This window comes from Cricetulus griseus, chromosome 3 (genome assembly GCF_003668045.3).
Source record: "Cricetulus griseus strain 17A/GY chromosome 3, alternate assembly CriGri-PICRH-1.0, whole genome shotgun sequence".
Classification (NCBI taxonomy): Eukaryota; Metazoa; Chordata; class Mammalia; order Rodentia; family Cricetidae; genus Cricetulus; species Cricetulus griseus.
Window position 1 is genome coordinate 92,994,509 of NC_048596.1, and position 16,227 is coordinate 93,010,735.

At 41.0% G+C, this 16,227-nt stretch overlaps 1 protein-coding gene across 1 annotated transcript; it reads right to left on the minus strand.

The window, feature by feature from the left end:
* Positions 1-13,738: 13,738 nt before the first annotated feature.
* LOC113834606 (RNA-binding motif protein, X chromosome-like) lies at positions 13,739-14,895 on the minus strand. Its single transcript, XM_027405013.1, is given in 4 exon segments — positions 13,739-14,355; positions 14,358-14,500; positions 14,502-14,565; positions 14,568-14,895. Coding segments are annotated over 4 exon segments (1,152 nt in total).
* Positions 14,896-16,227: the final 1,332 nt, after the last annotated feature.

Below are 16,227 nucleotides of genomic sequence, written 5' to 3' on the forward strand. Positions count from 1 at the left end.
GAAATATATCTTTAATGAAAATGTAACTTTAGTTCAAAGTTTTCCATTCAAAACTGTTTCATACATACTGTAGAGTTCTTATTGTTTGCATACAATATATTAAGCAGTAGCAAAACCACAAGGCCTTAAGTAGAGTGAGAATAGCAAGTTACACCGGATATAGGCTCTGCTCTCTTATGTACTCACTATGCTGAGAAACACTAGGCCTTACTGTTGAATCTCAAAACAGTATGGTAGTTAAAATTCACAGGTTCTGGGGTCAAAGTGCCTTGAGTTAAATCAGCTCTGCAGTTTTGGAACCACTGACTTCCAGTACTGAATGTGTCTGTTTTCTTGTCAGCTAAGTTTTAGTAAAAAAACAAAAACAAAACAAAAAACAGTACACAGTATAAATTCAAGTAGTACATAGATTTCTTCAATGCTACATATGGAGATGGAGAGGTTCCATTCCCATAGTCATCATATTAACCAGAATTTATTATTCCTATTTGGCAATAAAAAATACTTCATAAAAATTTAATAACTTTTAAAAGAATTCATAAATAAAACCAAGGATGGAGCTGAACATTTACTCAATTTTCACATTAAAAACAGTGTCACAGAATTAATTGGAGTTGTCACTTTGCAGACATTCTGTTCCTTTTACACTGTCCTAATTTTGAGTCTTTAAAATATAATCTCCATAATTCTCACTGTCGCTTATAAATAACTGGGATTTTGAAGACTCACACTCCAGAAAGTGATCAGAGGAGGAAAATTTTAAGAAAAAACTCAATGCTTCCCTCTTCTGGAGACAGAGCTGAAATTCTAAAAGGTCATATGACTGCCTTCTCTTCAGCCCACAGATCTGTCTTACACATTGATGTCAGCTGGCATGATTTAGGGGAACCTCCTGTACCAAATTTCTTCCCTGACAGAGTCAGTGGACCAACACTCCTGGAAACTGTAACTGGAATTAAGAAATTACTCCTCTAGAGCAGGATACTGCTCTACCACTGTCTTAAATATTACAGTTATTGTTCTGGTTGGCTAGCAATTGTGCCCTGACTGGGGTCGGTTATCTTCATCTTGCCTAGGTAACACAGCAGGTTTATGAGCACTGATGTTTATAAAATGAGCATCCATAAAAACTGATGTATTTTAGCAAAGTGCATCCTCCCCCAAGGCTCATAAATCTAGCTTTGTTGATAATCCTTTCCAAAACAAATGAAGTATGGGTATTTAATCCAAATATATTAGTTACATGTTTATCCCAATGAAAATAATAAAGATAAATACAGCAATGTTATTACTGGCACTATAAAATCCATTCGGTAAAAACTAATCTTCTTAGTTTGCAATTTTAGTATATCAAAACATTCATAAAATATTTATTTATTTTATATGCAGCCCTGGCTGTCCTGGAACTGGCCTCAAACTCAGAGATTCACCTGCCTCTTTTTCAACTTTATGTTATGATGCATTTTTATAGTTCTATGTCAAATATATTGAATTGCACATACAAGAGGAAACACCCTATTTATTAAAATTCTACTTCACTTCTGTATTCTCTTTAGGCTCATTTCTAGTTTTCAATTTTTCAATGACAAAGAAAAAGCTTGTTCCTGCTGCCAGTGTAAAGTGTTTTAATTTGTAGTCTTACATGGCAGCTGAATTGCAATTTTGTAGTGTTGTTTCTCACTGGAACAAGAAATACTAATACAAAGACAAAATTAGTGTCTTGGCTGCACTTCTACCTTTTGAAGAATGCTCCGGATATATATATATATATATATATATATATATATATATATATATATATATATATATATATATGGTGCTAATGTTCACTAAATGAGTGAAAAGTGGCTTAAGATAATGTTAAACACAGATATGCCTGTAACACACACACACACACACACACACACACACACACACACACAAAGAGACCCAGAGACAGATATTGGGGTTCAAGCTTCAAGCTGAACATCAGAGAAGCAAAGTAGCCAGCCACTAGCTCTTACCTCTACCTCAGACTGAAAGGGTTGATCTGTCTCCACAAGCTCTCCTCCAAGCCTCAGACTGCTGCCTCTCCTCAAAGTGGTTGGAGACAAAACCTCAGAATGCAGCCTGAGAAACTGGGCTCCTGTCTTTTATATACCTCTCTAGGGCCGGGATTAAATGTGTCAGCTCTAATTCTCTTTTAGACTGATTCATCCTTGTGTGGATCAGGGTGGCCTTGAGATCTGGGAGTGAAAGTGTATACCACCACCACTAGTTTCTATAGCTAACTAATGTGGCTGGCTTTGCAACCTGAACCCTCAGGCAAGGTTCATTAAATCATAAGTAATATATCACCACATATGGCTTCTTGTCAAAAGGCCCCTACCCTCTGTTCTTCTTTGGTAGGTAGGACATTTTCTTAGAAACTAATGAGCATCTGAGAAGGACAATTGTATTTCTAGATTACCTAAACACCTAGAGTGATTACTATCTCAAGAATAATACCCACAGATTGATAGATGGCTCCTTTCCACCCCACCTTCCCGTGTGTCTGTGTGTGTGTGTGTGTGTGTGTGTGTGTGTGTGTGTGTGTGTGTGTGTGTGTGTGTGTGTGAGAGAGAGAGAGAGAGAGAGAGAGAGAGAGAGAGAAAGAGAGAGAGAGAGAGAGAGAGAGAGTGTACAGGCACTATTGTGTGATGAGTGCATGTGCACCAGGTGTTAAGAGATCAAATCCAGGAGTCTATGCAAGCTAGGCAAGCAATTTACTAAATGAACTACTTTCCCAGGCCACAAATCACACACTACATGTGGCATCAATAAATAATGAGATAAAACACAAAAACGACTGTTATAATGATTGAATTTTTGGGCACAAATTCAAGATTGCAGGCAAAACTGCTTTATATGTAAATCTTACTAGAAAATGTGTAGTAGATAATAGAGTAGATGGTGTCTTCATGCAATGAAGACATTAGGATTTACCTTGTACAGATTGGAGTCAATAGGTTGATGCCTGTGAAGTAGTTTGAAAATTCAAATATCAGCAAGATAGACTTAAAGAACAGTGAGATAAGTTTCAGTTTACATCCTGACAAATGACACCAGAAAGCAGTCAATATAAAGTCTGTGTTCCCCACATGGTAACAAATATGAACTTGACTCTGGATTTGATAAAAATCCACTATAGTCTTTGGTTATTCATTTGAGATAGGTCTCAGGTATCCCAGAGGCTAGCCTCAAGCTGATTATTTAGTGGAGTGCTGGGATGACAGGAATGTGTCACCAAACTTGATTTATGCAGTGCAGACAGTGGAACCCTAGGCTTTGTGCATGGGAGACAAGCAGTCTACAAATTGATCTCTAGTCTTAGCCAAATACCACTGTAGTTTAAAACATATCAGCTCCAATTCAAGATTTATTGTGAGATTTATTCCTTTAAAATGCTGCAATGCTGACAATACAGTAACCATAAGGAAGTTGTTCATGGTAAGAATAATCGAGAAGAGGCTATGGTTGGTGAAGTAGCTCAACAGGTAAAAGCACTTGTCAGGCAAACTTGACAACCTGCTTGACTTTGGATCCTTGGAACCCATATAAAAGGCCAAACAGTGTGGCTAGTGAGTATAATACCAGCATACCTACAGTTGATAGGGAATGGAGACAAGAGAATGCAAAAACAAACAAAAAACTCACAGGCCAGCTAGCTTACAGTACACATGCAGCTTCAAACAAGAGACCCTTCTTCAAAATAGGTAAACACTGACAGCTGAGGTTGTCCTCTCATTTCCAAATTCATGGCATAGCATGGCATGAACATATCCTCACACATAAAGATTTACACATATGCATGCATGGATGCATGCATGCAAAATAATTTAAAAATAATAGACTAGCCCCAGCTAAGTGTGTTGTCTCTGATACTCAATGTCTTGTTACTCCACCTATTACTGTTTCTATGGAGTGCCAACTACAAAGACTTTTTTGGAAACCAAGTATAATGTGGGTCTGATATTTATTAAATTAATCTACATACTAATATTAAATGTATTTCTGTCCATCCAATATTTTTCTATAATTCTAAATATCAATGCTATTAGTTTGTAAGAAGATACTTCCTACTCAGAGTAAGAACTGAGTTATGTGCATGGACATAAAATATAGAGCTGGGGGCTGATGGCATGGCTTCTCTAGCACAAGTGGCTTCTAGTGGAACAGCCAAGTAAAACTCCAGGCTCTGGACACCAATTAACCAGATTCAAATCTTTAGTTTACTAAATTTACAGTGTTTGATCCCTGGGGGAATTATTTACTTCTCTGGGCCTAAATTGTATCTGTAATGTAGGTGTAAAAGTGACTCCTATTTCAGTCATTGTGAAGGCTAAGGTAGGTGTTTCCTAATTGCCTTCTCAAAGAAATTGCTCACAAATATTAGTTGTTTCTAATAGGGGGCCAGAAAGGAAACCTATAAATCAGACAAATCAAAATGATTTTAGTCCCTCTGAGTCTCTCATTTTTCAATCTGAAGATTATCGAGTTAAAGAGAAAATTGCTGCCTAATTTCCATTAGTACTTCTTTATACTAAGCATAAAAGGCCTTAAAAACCGGAACAGTCTTCCACCTTTCTGGAACAAAATCTCCTGTATCCCAGGCTGGCCTTGAATTTATCATGTAGTAAGCACAGTCTTGAACTCCTGATCATCCTCTGTCCAACTCTCAGGTGCTAGAATTAGAATGCTGCCATCCCAGGTTAATGCAGTACAGGGGATTGAACCCAGGGTCATATGTATGCTATGCAAGAACTATACTGAACTATATCCCAGGCTCCTGAGCAGCTTCTTTATAGCAATATTGTAGTGTGAACTTTCACATCATTGAAATATAAGATAGATTCTGGCAGTGCCTTAGTTGACAGAGTGTCTTCTATGTACAAAGCTGAGTTTGATTCCCAGTGCTGCATAAAACCAGGTGTGGTGGGGCATGTCTAATTTCAGCCATCTAAAGGTGAAAGCAAGATCATCAGAAGTCCAAGGTTATACTCAGCTATATAGGGAGTTCAAGGCTAATCTGCAATAAATGAGACCCTATCTTAAAACAAACAAACTAAATAAAGTGATCATTTATATATCAAGTAGCAAATCCTCATAAAACTCTGATCCTCACCCAAAGTTTTAGTATCATCTCACGACTCAAATTTCATGTTTTTTCAATATTGTAAACATGACTGGGATGGAAAAAACTCGGTGAGCTGGTATAAAATAGGAAGTAACTATGTTGGTATGGTACATACTGGTATAGCATGGGTAGAGAAGACTGCATTGTCAGACTAGAAAGAAGCCTCCATCTTGCTCCTCTAAAGAAATAAGCTGCTATGTTCTGAAAAGGCCTGTTACAAAAACATATTATAGCAAGTACAGGAGATCCTTTCACATAAGAATGAGAGCAGCCCCTGGGTGAGCCAGCAAAAGTACAGTTTTCTAAAACAACAAGACCAAAAAGAACACAGTTCTATAGCCAGATAGAAATGAATATATTAAGAGGCTGGAGAGGTTGCTCAGTGGCTTAGTGCACTGGCTGCTTTTCCAGAGGACCTGGGTTCAATTCCCAGCACCCATATGGTGGCTAACAACCATCTGTGACTCTGGTCCCAAAGAATCTGAAGTCCTCTTCTGTCCCCTGTGGGTACTGCATGCACATGGTACATTAACATACATTCAGGCAAATCCTACTCAGAGTTAAAACAAAAACAAAACAAAACAAAACAAAAACTTTTAAAAATATGATATTCACCCAAACCACAAATGACAGTTTATGCAGGAGAGGATGTGGAGCAAGGGGAACACTCTTCCATTGCTGGTGGGAGTGCCAACTTATACAGCCACTTTGGATATCAATATGGCAGTTTCTCAGAAAATTGGGAATCAATCTACCTCAAGGCCTAGCTATACCACTCTTGGGCATATACCCAAAAGAATGCTCAATTGTACCACAAAGACACTTTCTCAACTATGTTCATAGCAGCATTATTCATCATAGCCAGAAACTAGAAACAACCTGGATGTCCCTCAACTGAAGAATGGATAAAGAAAATGTGTTATATTTACACAATGGAGTATGACTCAGCTGCTAAAAACAATGGCATCATGAATTTGAAGGCAAATGGATGGAACTAGACAAAAGTTATCCTGAGCTAGATAATCCAGACCCAGAAAGAGAAATATGGCATATACTCACTTATAAGTGGATATTTCCTATAAACTAATGAATAACCATTCTATAATCCAGACCCAAAGATAATAGGTAACAAGGAGGGCTCAAGGAGGAAGCCCAGATCTCCCTGGGAAGGGGAAATAGAAGAGATACTGTGGGTCGACTTGGTGTGGGTAGGAATGGGAACATGAAGGATCAGGTGGGGTGGATGTACTAGATGGGGAAAGAGTCTGAAAGGGATGACTGCAAAGGGTACATTGTGAGGTCAGGGAGAAATCTGGTGCAAGGGAAACTTGCAGGGATCTACAAGGGTGACCCCAGCTAAGACTCCTAGCAATAGTGGATAGGTAGCCTAAACTGGCCATCTCCTGTGGCCAGATTGGTGTGTACCCAATTGTCATTAGAAAGGTTTCATCCAATAACTGATGGAAACAGATGCATAGACCCATAGCCAAACATTAGACCAAGCTCAGGGAATCCTTCTGAAGAGAGGAAGGAAGGATTATAGGAGCCAGAGAGGTTAAGATCATCACAAGAAAACCACAGAATTGACTAAACTTGGTTCAAAGGAGCTCTGAGTCTAAACTGACAACCAGGGAGCTTGCATGGGACAACCAACCCCCCCCTCCACACACACATACACAATGTGACAGCTGTATAACTTGATCTGCTTGTGGGATTCCTAACAGTGGGAGCAGGGGCTGTCCCCAAACCTTTGGCTAGCTTTTGGATTCCTATTCCTCATTCTGGATTGCCTTGCCCAGTCTTAATACATGGGAAGGTGCTTAGTCTTATTGCAACTCGATATGCCATGTTTTGTTGACATTCGGGAAGCCTGTCCCTTTTCAAACAGAAATGGAGGAGTGGACTGGGGGGTTGGAACAGAGGAGGGAGAGAGGGACTGGGAGAGGTGGGAAAGGGATGAGAGGAGGGTGGAGAAACTGTGGTCAGGATGTAAAATAAATAAATTTAATAAATGGAATATTCGCATAATGAGAAGTTTAATGAAATTTTTTAAATGGAAAGCTTTAATTTTTATATAAACAAATGTCACTATATAACTTCCATGTTTCCTTTCATGTTGGATTACAAAAACCTTTTCAAACTTCGATTATATAAAACTATACCTATATCTTCTCAACTTTCTGAGTTTTTTTTACTTTTAAGAAAATAGCTTTTTCAAGATGAAATACTTTTATGAATGAATAGTGGTTAGTATTAGAATGTGAATGTTTAATGCCACTAAATTTGGTCTCAAAGGATTTAAAAAATAAAAGGGCACAACACTGGGCAAGGAAGAGGAAGGGGAATCAGGAAGATTTGGGTACTGGGCTAAACTCAATCAAAATGTGTTGTATGAAACTCCCAAAGAATGAATTTTAAAAGTTCTTCAAAAAGGAAAATGATGACAGTAAATTTTGTCACATAAACAGAAAAAAAATGTGTTATTGAGATGGCTTAGCTGTCAAGCCTCGTGGCCTAAATTTAATCCCTGGGATTAATATGATGGAAGGAAAGTATTGATTCCCCCAAGCTGTCTTCTGACTTCCATAGGCATGTCACAGTATGTACATGTGTTCACACTGAATAAATGTAATTTTAAAAAAGTTCTTTAAATCCGTAAGAGATTCCTAACTAATGTAAAACTTAATCTACCTAGAACTTATTTTGGCAAACTATGATATATTTATATGTGCTTTACATATGATTTTTTTCAAAGTAATTAGCCAATTTAATTAGCATAAATTCCCCATCTTTCCTTATCAATTTTAATATTTATATATACTTGGGTATATTTCTGTGTTTCTCAAATTACATAGTGCTCATCACTTCAGGTGAATTGAAAATCCTCACTTGCCTCTATTTCATCTCATCCAACCTAAAAGGAAGGCATCAGCACCATCCCAGGCATATGTCTCCAGTGCCATGGTGCAAGAGCATGAAAGGAATTGTTAAGCTTTTGGTGACATCTAGTGGACAATTCTTGTAAGGTACCCTTTGTTCAGTGTCAGGAAGCACACCTGGCTTTTTCAGCCAGTAGGACAATTTCAAAACGAAAAATCAACCCTTTATTGCAGACAGGATAGCTCTCTACCTCCAGTCTTCCTCTGGTCTATAGTGCAGATGCCACGGATAAAACAGCCAGGTGTAGCTGAGATGGCCACACCTGCTTTCTGCCACTGAGTGCTGGGAATACAGGCATGTGCTACCTTGCCTGTCTCTATTCCCTTTTCCTTACTGACCCTCATTAGTTGATTTATGTATTTTGGCATTCCTCATTTCTGCTTTCCTGGTAATCAACTGCAAGGTATGTCCATAATTACTTTTAGTGATTCATATGCATTCCTTTTTAGCTCCCTCTCTAAGTTCTCAGCAAAATTATTCTCGTGTCCAGAGCTGGAGAAAAGCAGTAAGAAAACTTCCCATGTACTACATTTAAAACTGATTCTCATTTAATTCTCATAGCAACCTAGCACTCATCTTTAAATCTTATTTCAATTATTACTTCTTTAACATTGCATTTTCCAGGGTTCTGTGCCAATCTCTCATTGCTATTACCTCATAGTTAACTATAACATAATTAAATTTGTATGCATACGTATAATTTTATCAGCCTATCATTCCTTTTGAATCTAAGGATTAAGTTATGGCTGGGTATGTTAACTCAGTTGGTAGAGTAGTTCAGCATGCACAAAGCCCTGCCTTCAATCTCCAGCACTGCACAAAACAGTGGGTAGTAGCACATGCCTGTAATTCCACCACTTGAAAGGGAAGAATCAAGAAGCTCTGGAGCTCAAGATCATTCTTAGATACAAAGCAGAGTCTGAGGCCTGCCTGGACTACATGAGACCCTAGCTCAAAAGCCCAATCGATATTTTGTTCAAAACATGTCTCATTGCGTGGCTAAGGGTTACTTTCTCCAGAATGACTCTCCAGCAGATTGGCCTAGAAGACAAATGATTCTTGTAGTTTAGTAGGAAAATTGTTAGGCCCATTTTTTTTTAAGGCAGTTCATGACTCACTATACTGTTTTAACCACAGTTGCCCACAGCTACACAGTGTGTTCCCAATACTGAATGCTGAGGTATGGGGTGGGGGGGGATTTCCAGATTGAGGATGGCACTTGTGAGCAAATGTCTCCACTAAGCAAGTGGCCTCCAGGCAAAAAGGGGAAGCTGTACTGTTGCCCCCCCCCAAAAAAGAAACTTCCCAACAAGTCTCTTCAGCTCAATGGGGTTGTTGCTCAAACTGCAGGTCCTCTAGACTTAAATTTTGTGAATAATGACATTCCATGTTATCTATATATATTTATTATTGGGTCTTTTAAAGATTATTCGTAGAAGGGCTATCCTGGAGCAGAAATTATCTTTAGAATCAGTATCACTGCATATACAACAGCCAGATTCTAAAAATAATTTTTTTTTTACCTCCACAAGGAACGTATTTATGCAATACAGCCTGACTCTACTTGGTGACTTCTACATTCTGCCCCAAGGAGGAAAACATTGACAGCAGTTATTGTCCCTGAAAAGGAGTATTTTAAGAAAATGAAAATCACATCACTTTTTAAAATAGAAGCTAAAAGGAAGGTGTAATTTAAAAGGAAGCCATGTAGTTTTAAGAAATGTTACAGGAGCCCTAGCTAGTTTTAAATGCCTTCAACATTAAGATTACTATTCATTAATTAATGTTAATTGCATAAGTTTTTCATTGCTTCCAGAATAAGTGTGGATCTAGCCTGGGAGGCATGTCTGTAGTCTAAGTACATAGGAGACAGTGACAGGAGGGACAAGGAATTCAAGGTCTTCCTTGGCTACTAATGAATTTGAAGTTACTCTAGAATCTAAGACACTATCTTAAAAGTAAGCGCTAAAGGAGAAAACCTGCAACTTCCTAAAATGTGTAATTTAGATATGCAAATTATATCCTAGATCCTGATAAACTAGCTGTAAGCCAGTCCAGGATAGGAAAGTTCTAGAAACTTAGTCAAATACATCACCTCTACTATGAGAACAAAGGAAAATTGCTGAAAAAATGAGTGTTTCATTTTATTGTTTGGTTATACACCATGTGCCGTGCAAACCTCTAACTTTCATATTAAAATTTCTACTGTGAAATGTTTTAAACTTGTGTGGTAATGTACAAACCACAGAAATAACTTATTTTTCTTTTGACTTTTAGAGGCAGGGTTTCTCTGTATAGCCTTGACCTGTCCTGGAATTCACTCAAACTGAAATCTGCCTGCCTCAGCCTTTGCCTCCCAAATGCTAGGATTAAAGCTGTGTGCTACCACTGCCCAGCAGTTTTTTCTTTTAAATTGAAAAAAATAGTTTTTCATACACTATATTCTGATCATGATCTCCAGCCTTAACTTATTCCAGGTCTCTGCACTTCCCCATATATTTTAATTCTTAAAAATTTAGTTTTCGGATATTATTGTAGCCCAGATACAGCAAGGAGGGCCTAGCCCCCCCAAAACCATCTGACAGACTCTGAAGGTCCCTGGTGGGAGGCCTCACTATCCCTGGGAAGAGTTGGAGGGTGAGTTTGGGGGGGTTGGTGGGGAACATGGGAGGATGGGAGGGCAAGGGAATGGGAGCATGGATATGTAAATAAGAGTAGTAATTAAAGAATTAAAAAATTTAGTTTTCAGACAAGGTGTCACTATGAAAACTAGGGTGGACTCAACTCATAATCCTCTGCCTTCACCCAAAGGGATACCACGCCCAGTAAAATCTGTCATTCAGAAAAAAAAAAGAAAAAAGCATAGAGCATAAAATTCACCTAAAACTTACTCCTTTTCATCTCCTCACACTAAATATCCCTATTTGGTGTTATCACTCCAATAACACTTTCTGGTTTTTGTATATTTATGCAATTTCCCCCTTCTACCAAATACTTTATACTTACCCAAGTTGATCATGTGGATCTGGTCAATTCACCTTAGCTTCTGGGTGGACCTTCATCCTCTGTCGAACCATTCCTGATAAGCTGTTTACACCCTTTAAACATTCAAGATGGCTCTAAAAGACCAGTTTTGTGCACAACTCCTTGTGTACTTGTGCATTTTCTAGGGTCTTTTCTTGAAATTTCTGGATCATGAGGTACACACCTTTCAGCTTTACTAAGCACTGTCAATTTACTTCCAAAGAGTCTGTTCTATGCCTACCAGGAAAGTATGAGTCCTTTTGCTCATTTACTCCTTGTCATCTTTTAAAAAGTGATTTGCAAAGCATTCTTTGGAAGTTATTTCACTATAAAAGATGCTTCCAATTTATTTGACATTTCACTGTTAATGGTACCTTTTATCACAAAATTATTTTAATAGTGTGGAAATTATATCAACATTTTTCTTGTAGGTTTGTGCTTTGTCTTTAAAAAGCATTCTCTACCCACCTATGGTGAATGCATTTAATTTTGTTTCAATTTTCCTCTTCAGAATTGTTTTCAAACCATCTAGAACATATTTCTTTGTATGGTGTGAGTTAAAGAATCTGACTTTATCATTTGCAAATCAAGTCCTTTTAAAATGTCCATCCTTTCACCATTGACTTTTAAAGCTATTTCTATCATTTAATAATGCTTGTATCTGTAAGTGGGACTGTTCCTAGGCTCATGATTTTGGTCTACTGGTCTATTCTTGTCTGTTGATAATATACAGCTTAGATTGTTAGAGTTTTGTAATAAATCTTGATATCTGATAATCCTTGAAATCTCCTAATATTTTTTCTCAAAACTGTTTTGGATCCTCTTGCTCTTTATTCCATCATGTAAATTTAGGATTAGCTATATCTTCCATTATCTTTAAAAAGTTCCTTCATAATTTGTTGATGAAATAAAGTTACTGTTTTGTTTTGGGTTTGGTTTACCAAATATTAATATTGCATCACTGATCAACAATGAATGGTGCTATTAAGGAGGGGAGGGGAGGGAAACTATGAAAAAAATATGTTGTGACTTCAGTTGAAGTTGTACTGCTTTTTCAAATTAATTTGGCAAGATTGAGAAGTTATGGTAAGTCTTCTCAATCATTAGCAAACATGAATTTCCATTTGTTTAGTTCTTCTTTTGTTCTTTAATAAATAACTTTTCCCCATTAAGATCTTAGGTAGTTTTGTTAGAATAATTCCTGGATTTAAAAATTCTATTTGCTGTATTTCATCTTCTGGGCCACTATATGGCATATCCTTTAATTCATCTACTACATTGTCAAAAACAACCAAGCTCTAGGATTGTGTGTGTTGCACTCAGAACTCAAAAGACTTTTGATGTTGTTGCTCAGGTGTCCATCTGCTTCCTCGAGCAGTATTACACTGAAAAAAAGTAAATTCTATACTTTTTTCTCATATAAGCAGGGGAATTCCATGGGTATTTCTTGACCTAAGTTTAGGGTGAAAAGAGGAGACTTATGTCTCTCCTGAAGTATCTTGAAAGAAGCCTCTCTGGTCTTTCTCTGCCCCAACCCCACCCCCCTTTTCAGTGGAGAACACTCAACAAACCCTTTGCTTTTTTCAGACAGTTGACCCTGCCCCTTGAAAGTGTTTGAGATTCTCAGATGTCGAAATACAATCTTTGAGGGATTCTCTGACCTTTGTTCCTGAGAAACTTCACCCCAGGGGAAGAAGCCCAATTTTCTCCACCTGAACCATTATCTATCTCAGAGTTAGGAATGGAAGTCATTATGATTCCCAAATCCACCACTGGCACACTTCTTTCTTAATAATTTGTTAATTAATGGTAAAAATATATGCTATCAATAGATACTTTGGGGATGTTTTGCTTTTTCAGCTTTGTGGTTGGTTGGCCAAATTTTTAATTTAGTATTCCATCGCTGTTCCAATCATTGTAAATGCTATTTTGGGGAGTGAGGAGACAGGAGATTCTGCAGATCCCCAAAGAAAAGGCAAAATCGGCAAAACAGTCAAAAAAGTTAAAATAAAGGTCAGCATTCATTTGCTTTAGACTCATTGAGCATTGAGCGAATGGCACCTTCTGTACACAGCATCTGGTCTAAGTGGGTTTGGTTGCGGTTTGGTTGGCTTTTAGTACTGGAAACAGAGATTCAGTTTGAAAAGACACTTTGAAATCCAGTAGCAAACACCAATTCCCCCCAACTCTTTCTCCCCAAACCCCAGTTTGGTCTGAAGGGGCAGCATGATCCTTTTTCCACTTTAGGTGGGCAAGATTTCTGTGAAAACACCTTAGAACCGCTTGCCTCATTTATCAGGCAAATTTGGAAGGGAAGAAGCCTTTATGAGAACTACTTTTGAACGACAAGGAAGACTACTACTCAGGTTCAAGTCATACTTTTAACAGGAACTTGTTGCAACGTTTAACAATTCCAAAAAAGAAATTAAACGAGTTTTAACTTTTTTTTTTTTCCTCTCAAAAGCATAAAAATGCAGTGGAAGTTAACAGGGGGAGAAAAATCTTAAAACGGTAAAAATAAGGAAAACAACTTTTCTTCGCACTAGTCCTTGGGTGAGTTACCAGGAAACTGATTTCTTCTTTTCTTGACTTCGGACATGAGTCCTGAGCCTGGGGGGCTCAGTACCTGCTCCGACCTCCCCCTCGCTCCAGGCGGCTTCCCACTCGGCCTCCGCCCCTGGGGGGCGCCCGGCGGCCCGAGCGGCTGTAGGAGTCGCGCGGAGTCGGGCAGCTTCGTTCCACAGACGGCGGCAGCCCGCGCTCCGGCCTGCCCACGCGCTCGCGGCCACTCGAGTAGCGCTCGCTGCGGTAGCTGTCGCGGCCGCCATAGCCGTCGGGCGAGCAGCCGCGGTACTCTTCGTAGCGGCCTCCGCCGTAAGATGGCGGCGGACCTCGGGCAGGGCCGGCGCCACGCGGGTCCCCGTAGCTGTCGAAGGGGTCTCGGTAGGAGCCTCCGCTAGGGTGCTCGCCGTAGTCGCGCTCGCGGCCCCCGTAGCCGTCGCGCTCGCAGTAGCCCCTGGAAGGGCACTCGTCGCGCGCGCTCGAGTGGCCATAGTCGCGGTAGGTGTAGTCGCGCGGCGAGGGCGCGAAGTCGCGCGGGTCTCGGGCGCTCGGGTAGTCGCGGCTCGAGTAGCTCTCCCGGGGCGAGTAGCCCTCGTCGCGCGGGCCCAGGTACGGGTCGCGGCGCGGCGGCGGCAGCTCCCGGCGCGGAGGGCCCCCGTAGCCGTCTCGCCCCGCGAGCCCGCGGCCCCGCCGCGAATTCCCGCGCCGCTGCGCGCCGGGCCCGACGGCGCTGCTCTCTTGGGCGGTGGCCCGGCCCGGCGCGGCGGTGGCCCGCGCTTCAGCGGCATCGGGCCCGCGAAGGTCGCAGGTCGAAATCCCCGTGTAGCCGCCTTCGTCGGCCGACCCGCCCCGGGAGGGCGGGCGCCGCGGGCCTCCGCCGGGGTGCCGCGCAGGCCCCTCGGACGGCCGCGGCTGCGGGGAGGGCGGGGCCCGCGCCGGCCGCTCTCGAACACCGGCTTGGTGGCCTGGGCCACCTTGATGGCCTTACCATCCAGGGACTTGCCATTCATGTCTCGGGCGGCGGCCTTGGCGTCCGCGGGGTTCTCGAAGGTGACGAACGCGAAGCCTCGGGACTTGGAGGTTTCCCGGTCCTTCATCAGGAGCACCTCGATGATGCGGCCATACTTGCCGAACGCCGTCTCCAGGGCTTTCTCGTCGGTTTCGAGGTTGAGACCTCCGATGAAGAGCTTCCCAGGACGGTCGGCTTCAACCATGACGGCGGTGGCGGCGAGGGCTGTGGAGACTGAGACTGAGACTGAGAGCGAGACAGCGGCGAGGCACTCAACACCTCAGCTGGTCGAGACCGCCTCCTACCGGTCGGGTGGCGCTGTGCGCAGGCGGGAGGGCGGAAGCATGGACGGGACGGCCCCTCATCACGGGCGGCTCCTGGCTGTGATTGGTCGGCAGCTCCGCACCTCAAGCGGGTGTCGCGGGGATGCGGAAACTGGTTTGTGGCCTCCGTAGCCTCCTCAGACCCCGTCGGCTGGCCTTGGCTGCGAGTGTGAGGCTGGCTCCCAGAAGCGCGGCTGAATAAGAAGCCGTTAGGGGAAGGAAAAATAAAGTTCCATTGCTCTTAATGAGAAGAATTCTAAGGCATTCCAAGCCTAGTTACCAAAAAGATTTTCAAAAACAAACAAAAAAATCTGGAAAATGAAATTAGTAGTCGTTTAAAAAAATTAGTACGAAGTTTGTATGGAAAGTTTAGTAATAAGATGAGAGGGGTTGGCTTCATTTTTTTTTTTCCTTGTTTTTGCTTTTGCCGGGAGGGGAAGGAGGTGTTAGGTGAAATAACAGTGAGAGGGAGGATTTTCTTATTTTTGACACATTCTGCTGTTTTGTTTTATTTACCTTAGTCTCATGTATACACTAATGTGGTATTTACATTTCTTCCTGTAATTGTGTAATGTACTTTGTAGTAACCATGATTATCTCATCTATTTCCCCCCCCCATTTTCTTACTTTTCTTATAGAATGATTTATCTTTATTTTTACTCACCAGAGGAAAAAGTTATGGTTTCTGTTCTTATTCTATTTTCTCTTACTGTTCTCTAAGTTTATGAATTTACTTACCAATATTAAATTTATTGCTTAATCTTTTGTGTGTGTGTGTCCAGCCATCCATGTAACCATGACCCCACACATCAAGATGCCTAACATTCCCCCTCACTGAAGTTCTCACCTCATACTCCTGTCAAGACAGTGCCTTCCTCAAAACTGGGGTCACTAGTTTTTCATCTACCACACATGAATTTTTTTTTTTTTGAGACAGGGTTTCTCTGTTTAGCTTTGGAGCCACACATGAATTTTGCCCATAGCTCATGTGGTGGTTTGAATGAGAATGACCCTATAGAATCATATATGCTTACTTGCCAGGGAGTGGAACTGTTTAAGAATTATTAGAAAGTGTGGCCTTTTGGAAGAAGTGTGGTCTCATTTGGAACAGTTGTGTCACTGGCATGAGCTTTAAGGTTTCAAAAACCCATGCCAGGCCCAGTCTCTCTCTGTCTGCCCTTTGAAAAGTTTCTGCACCCTGATAAGCCTCTCTG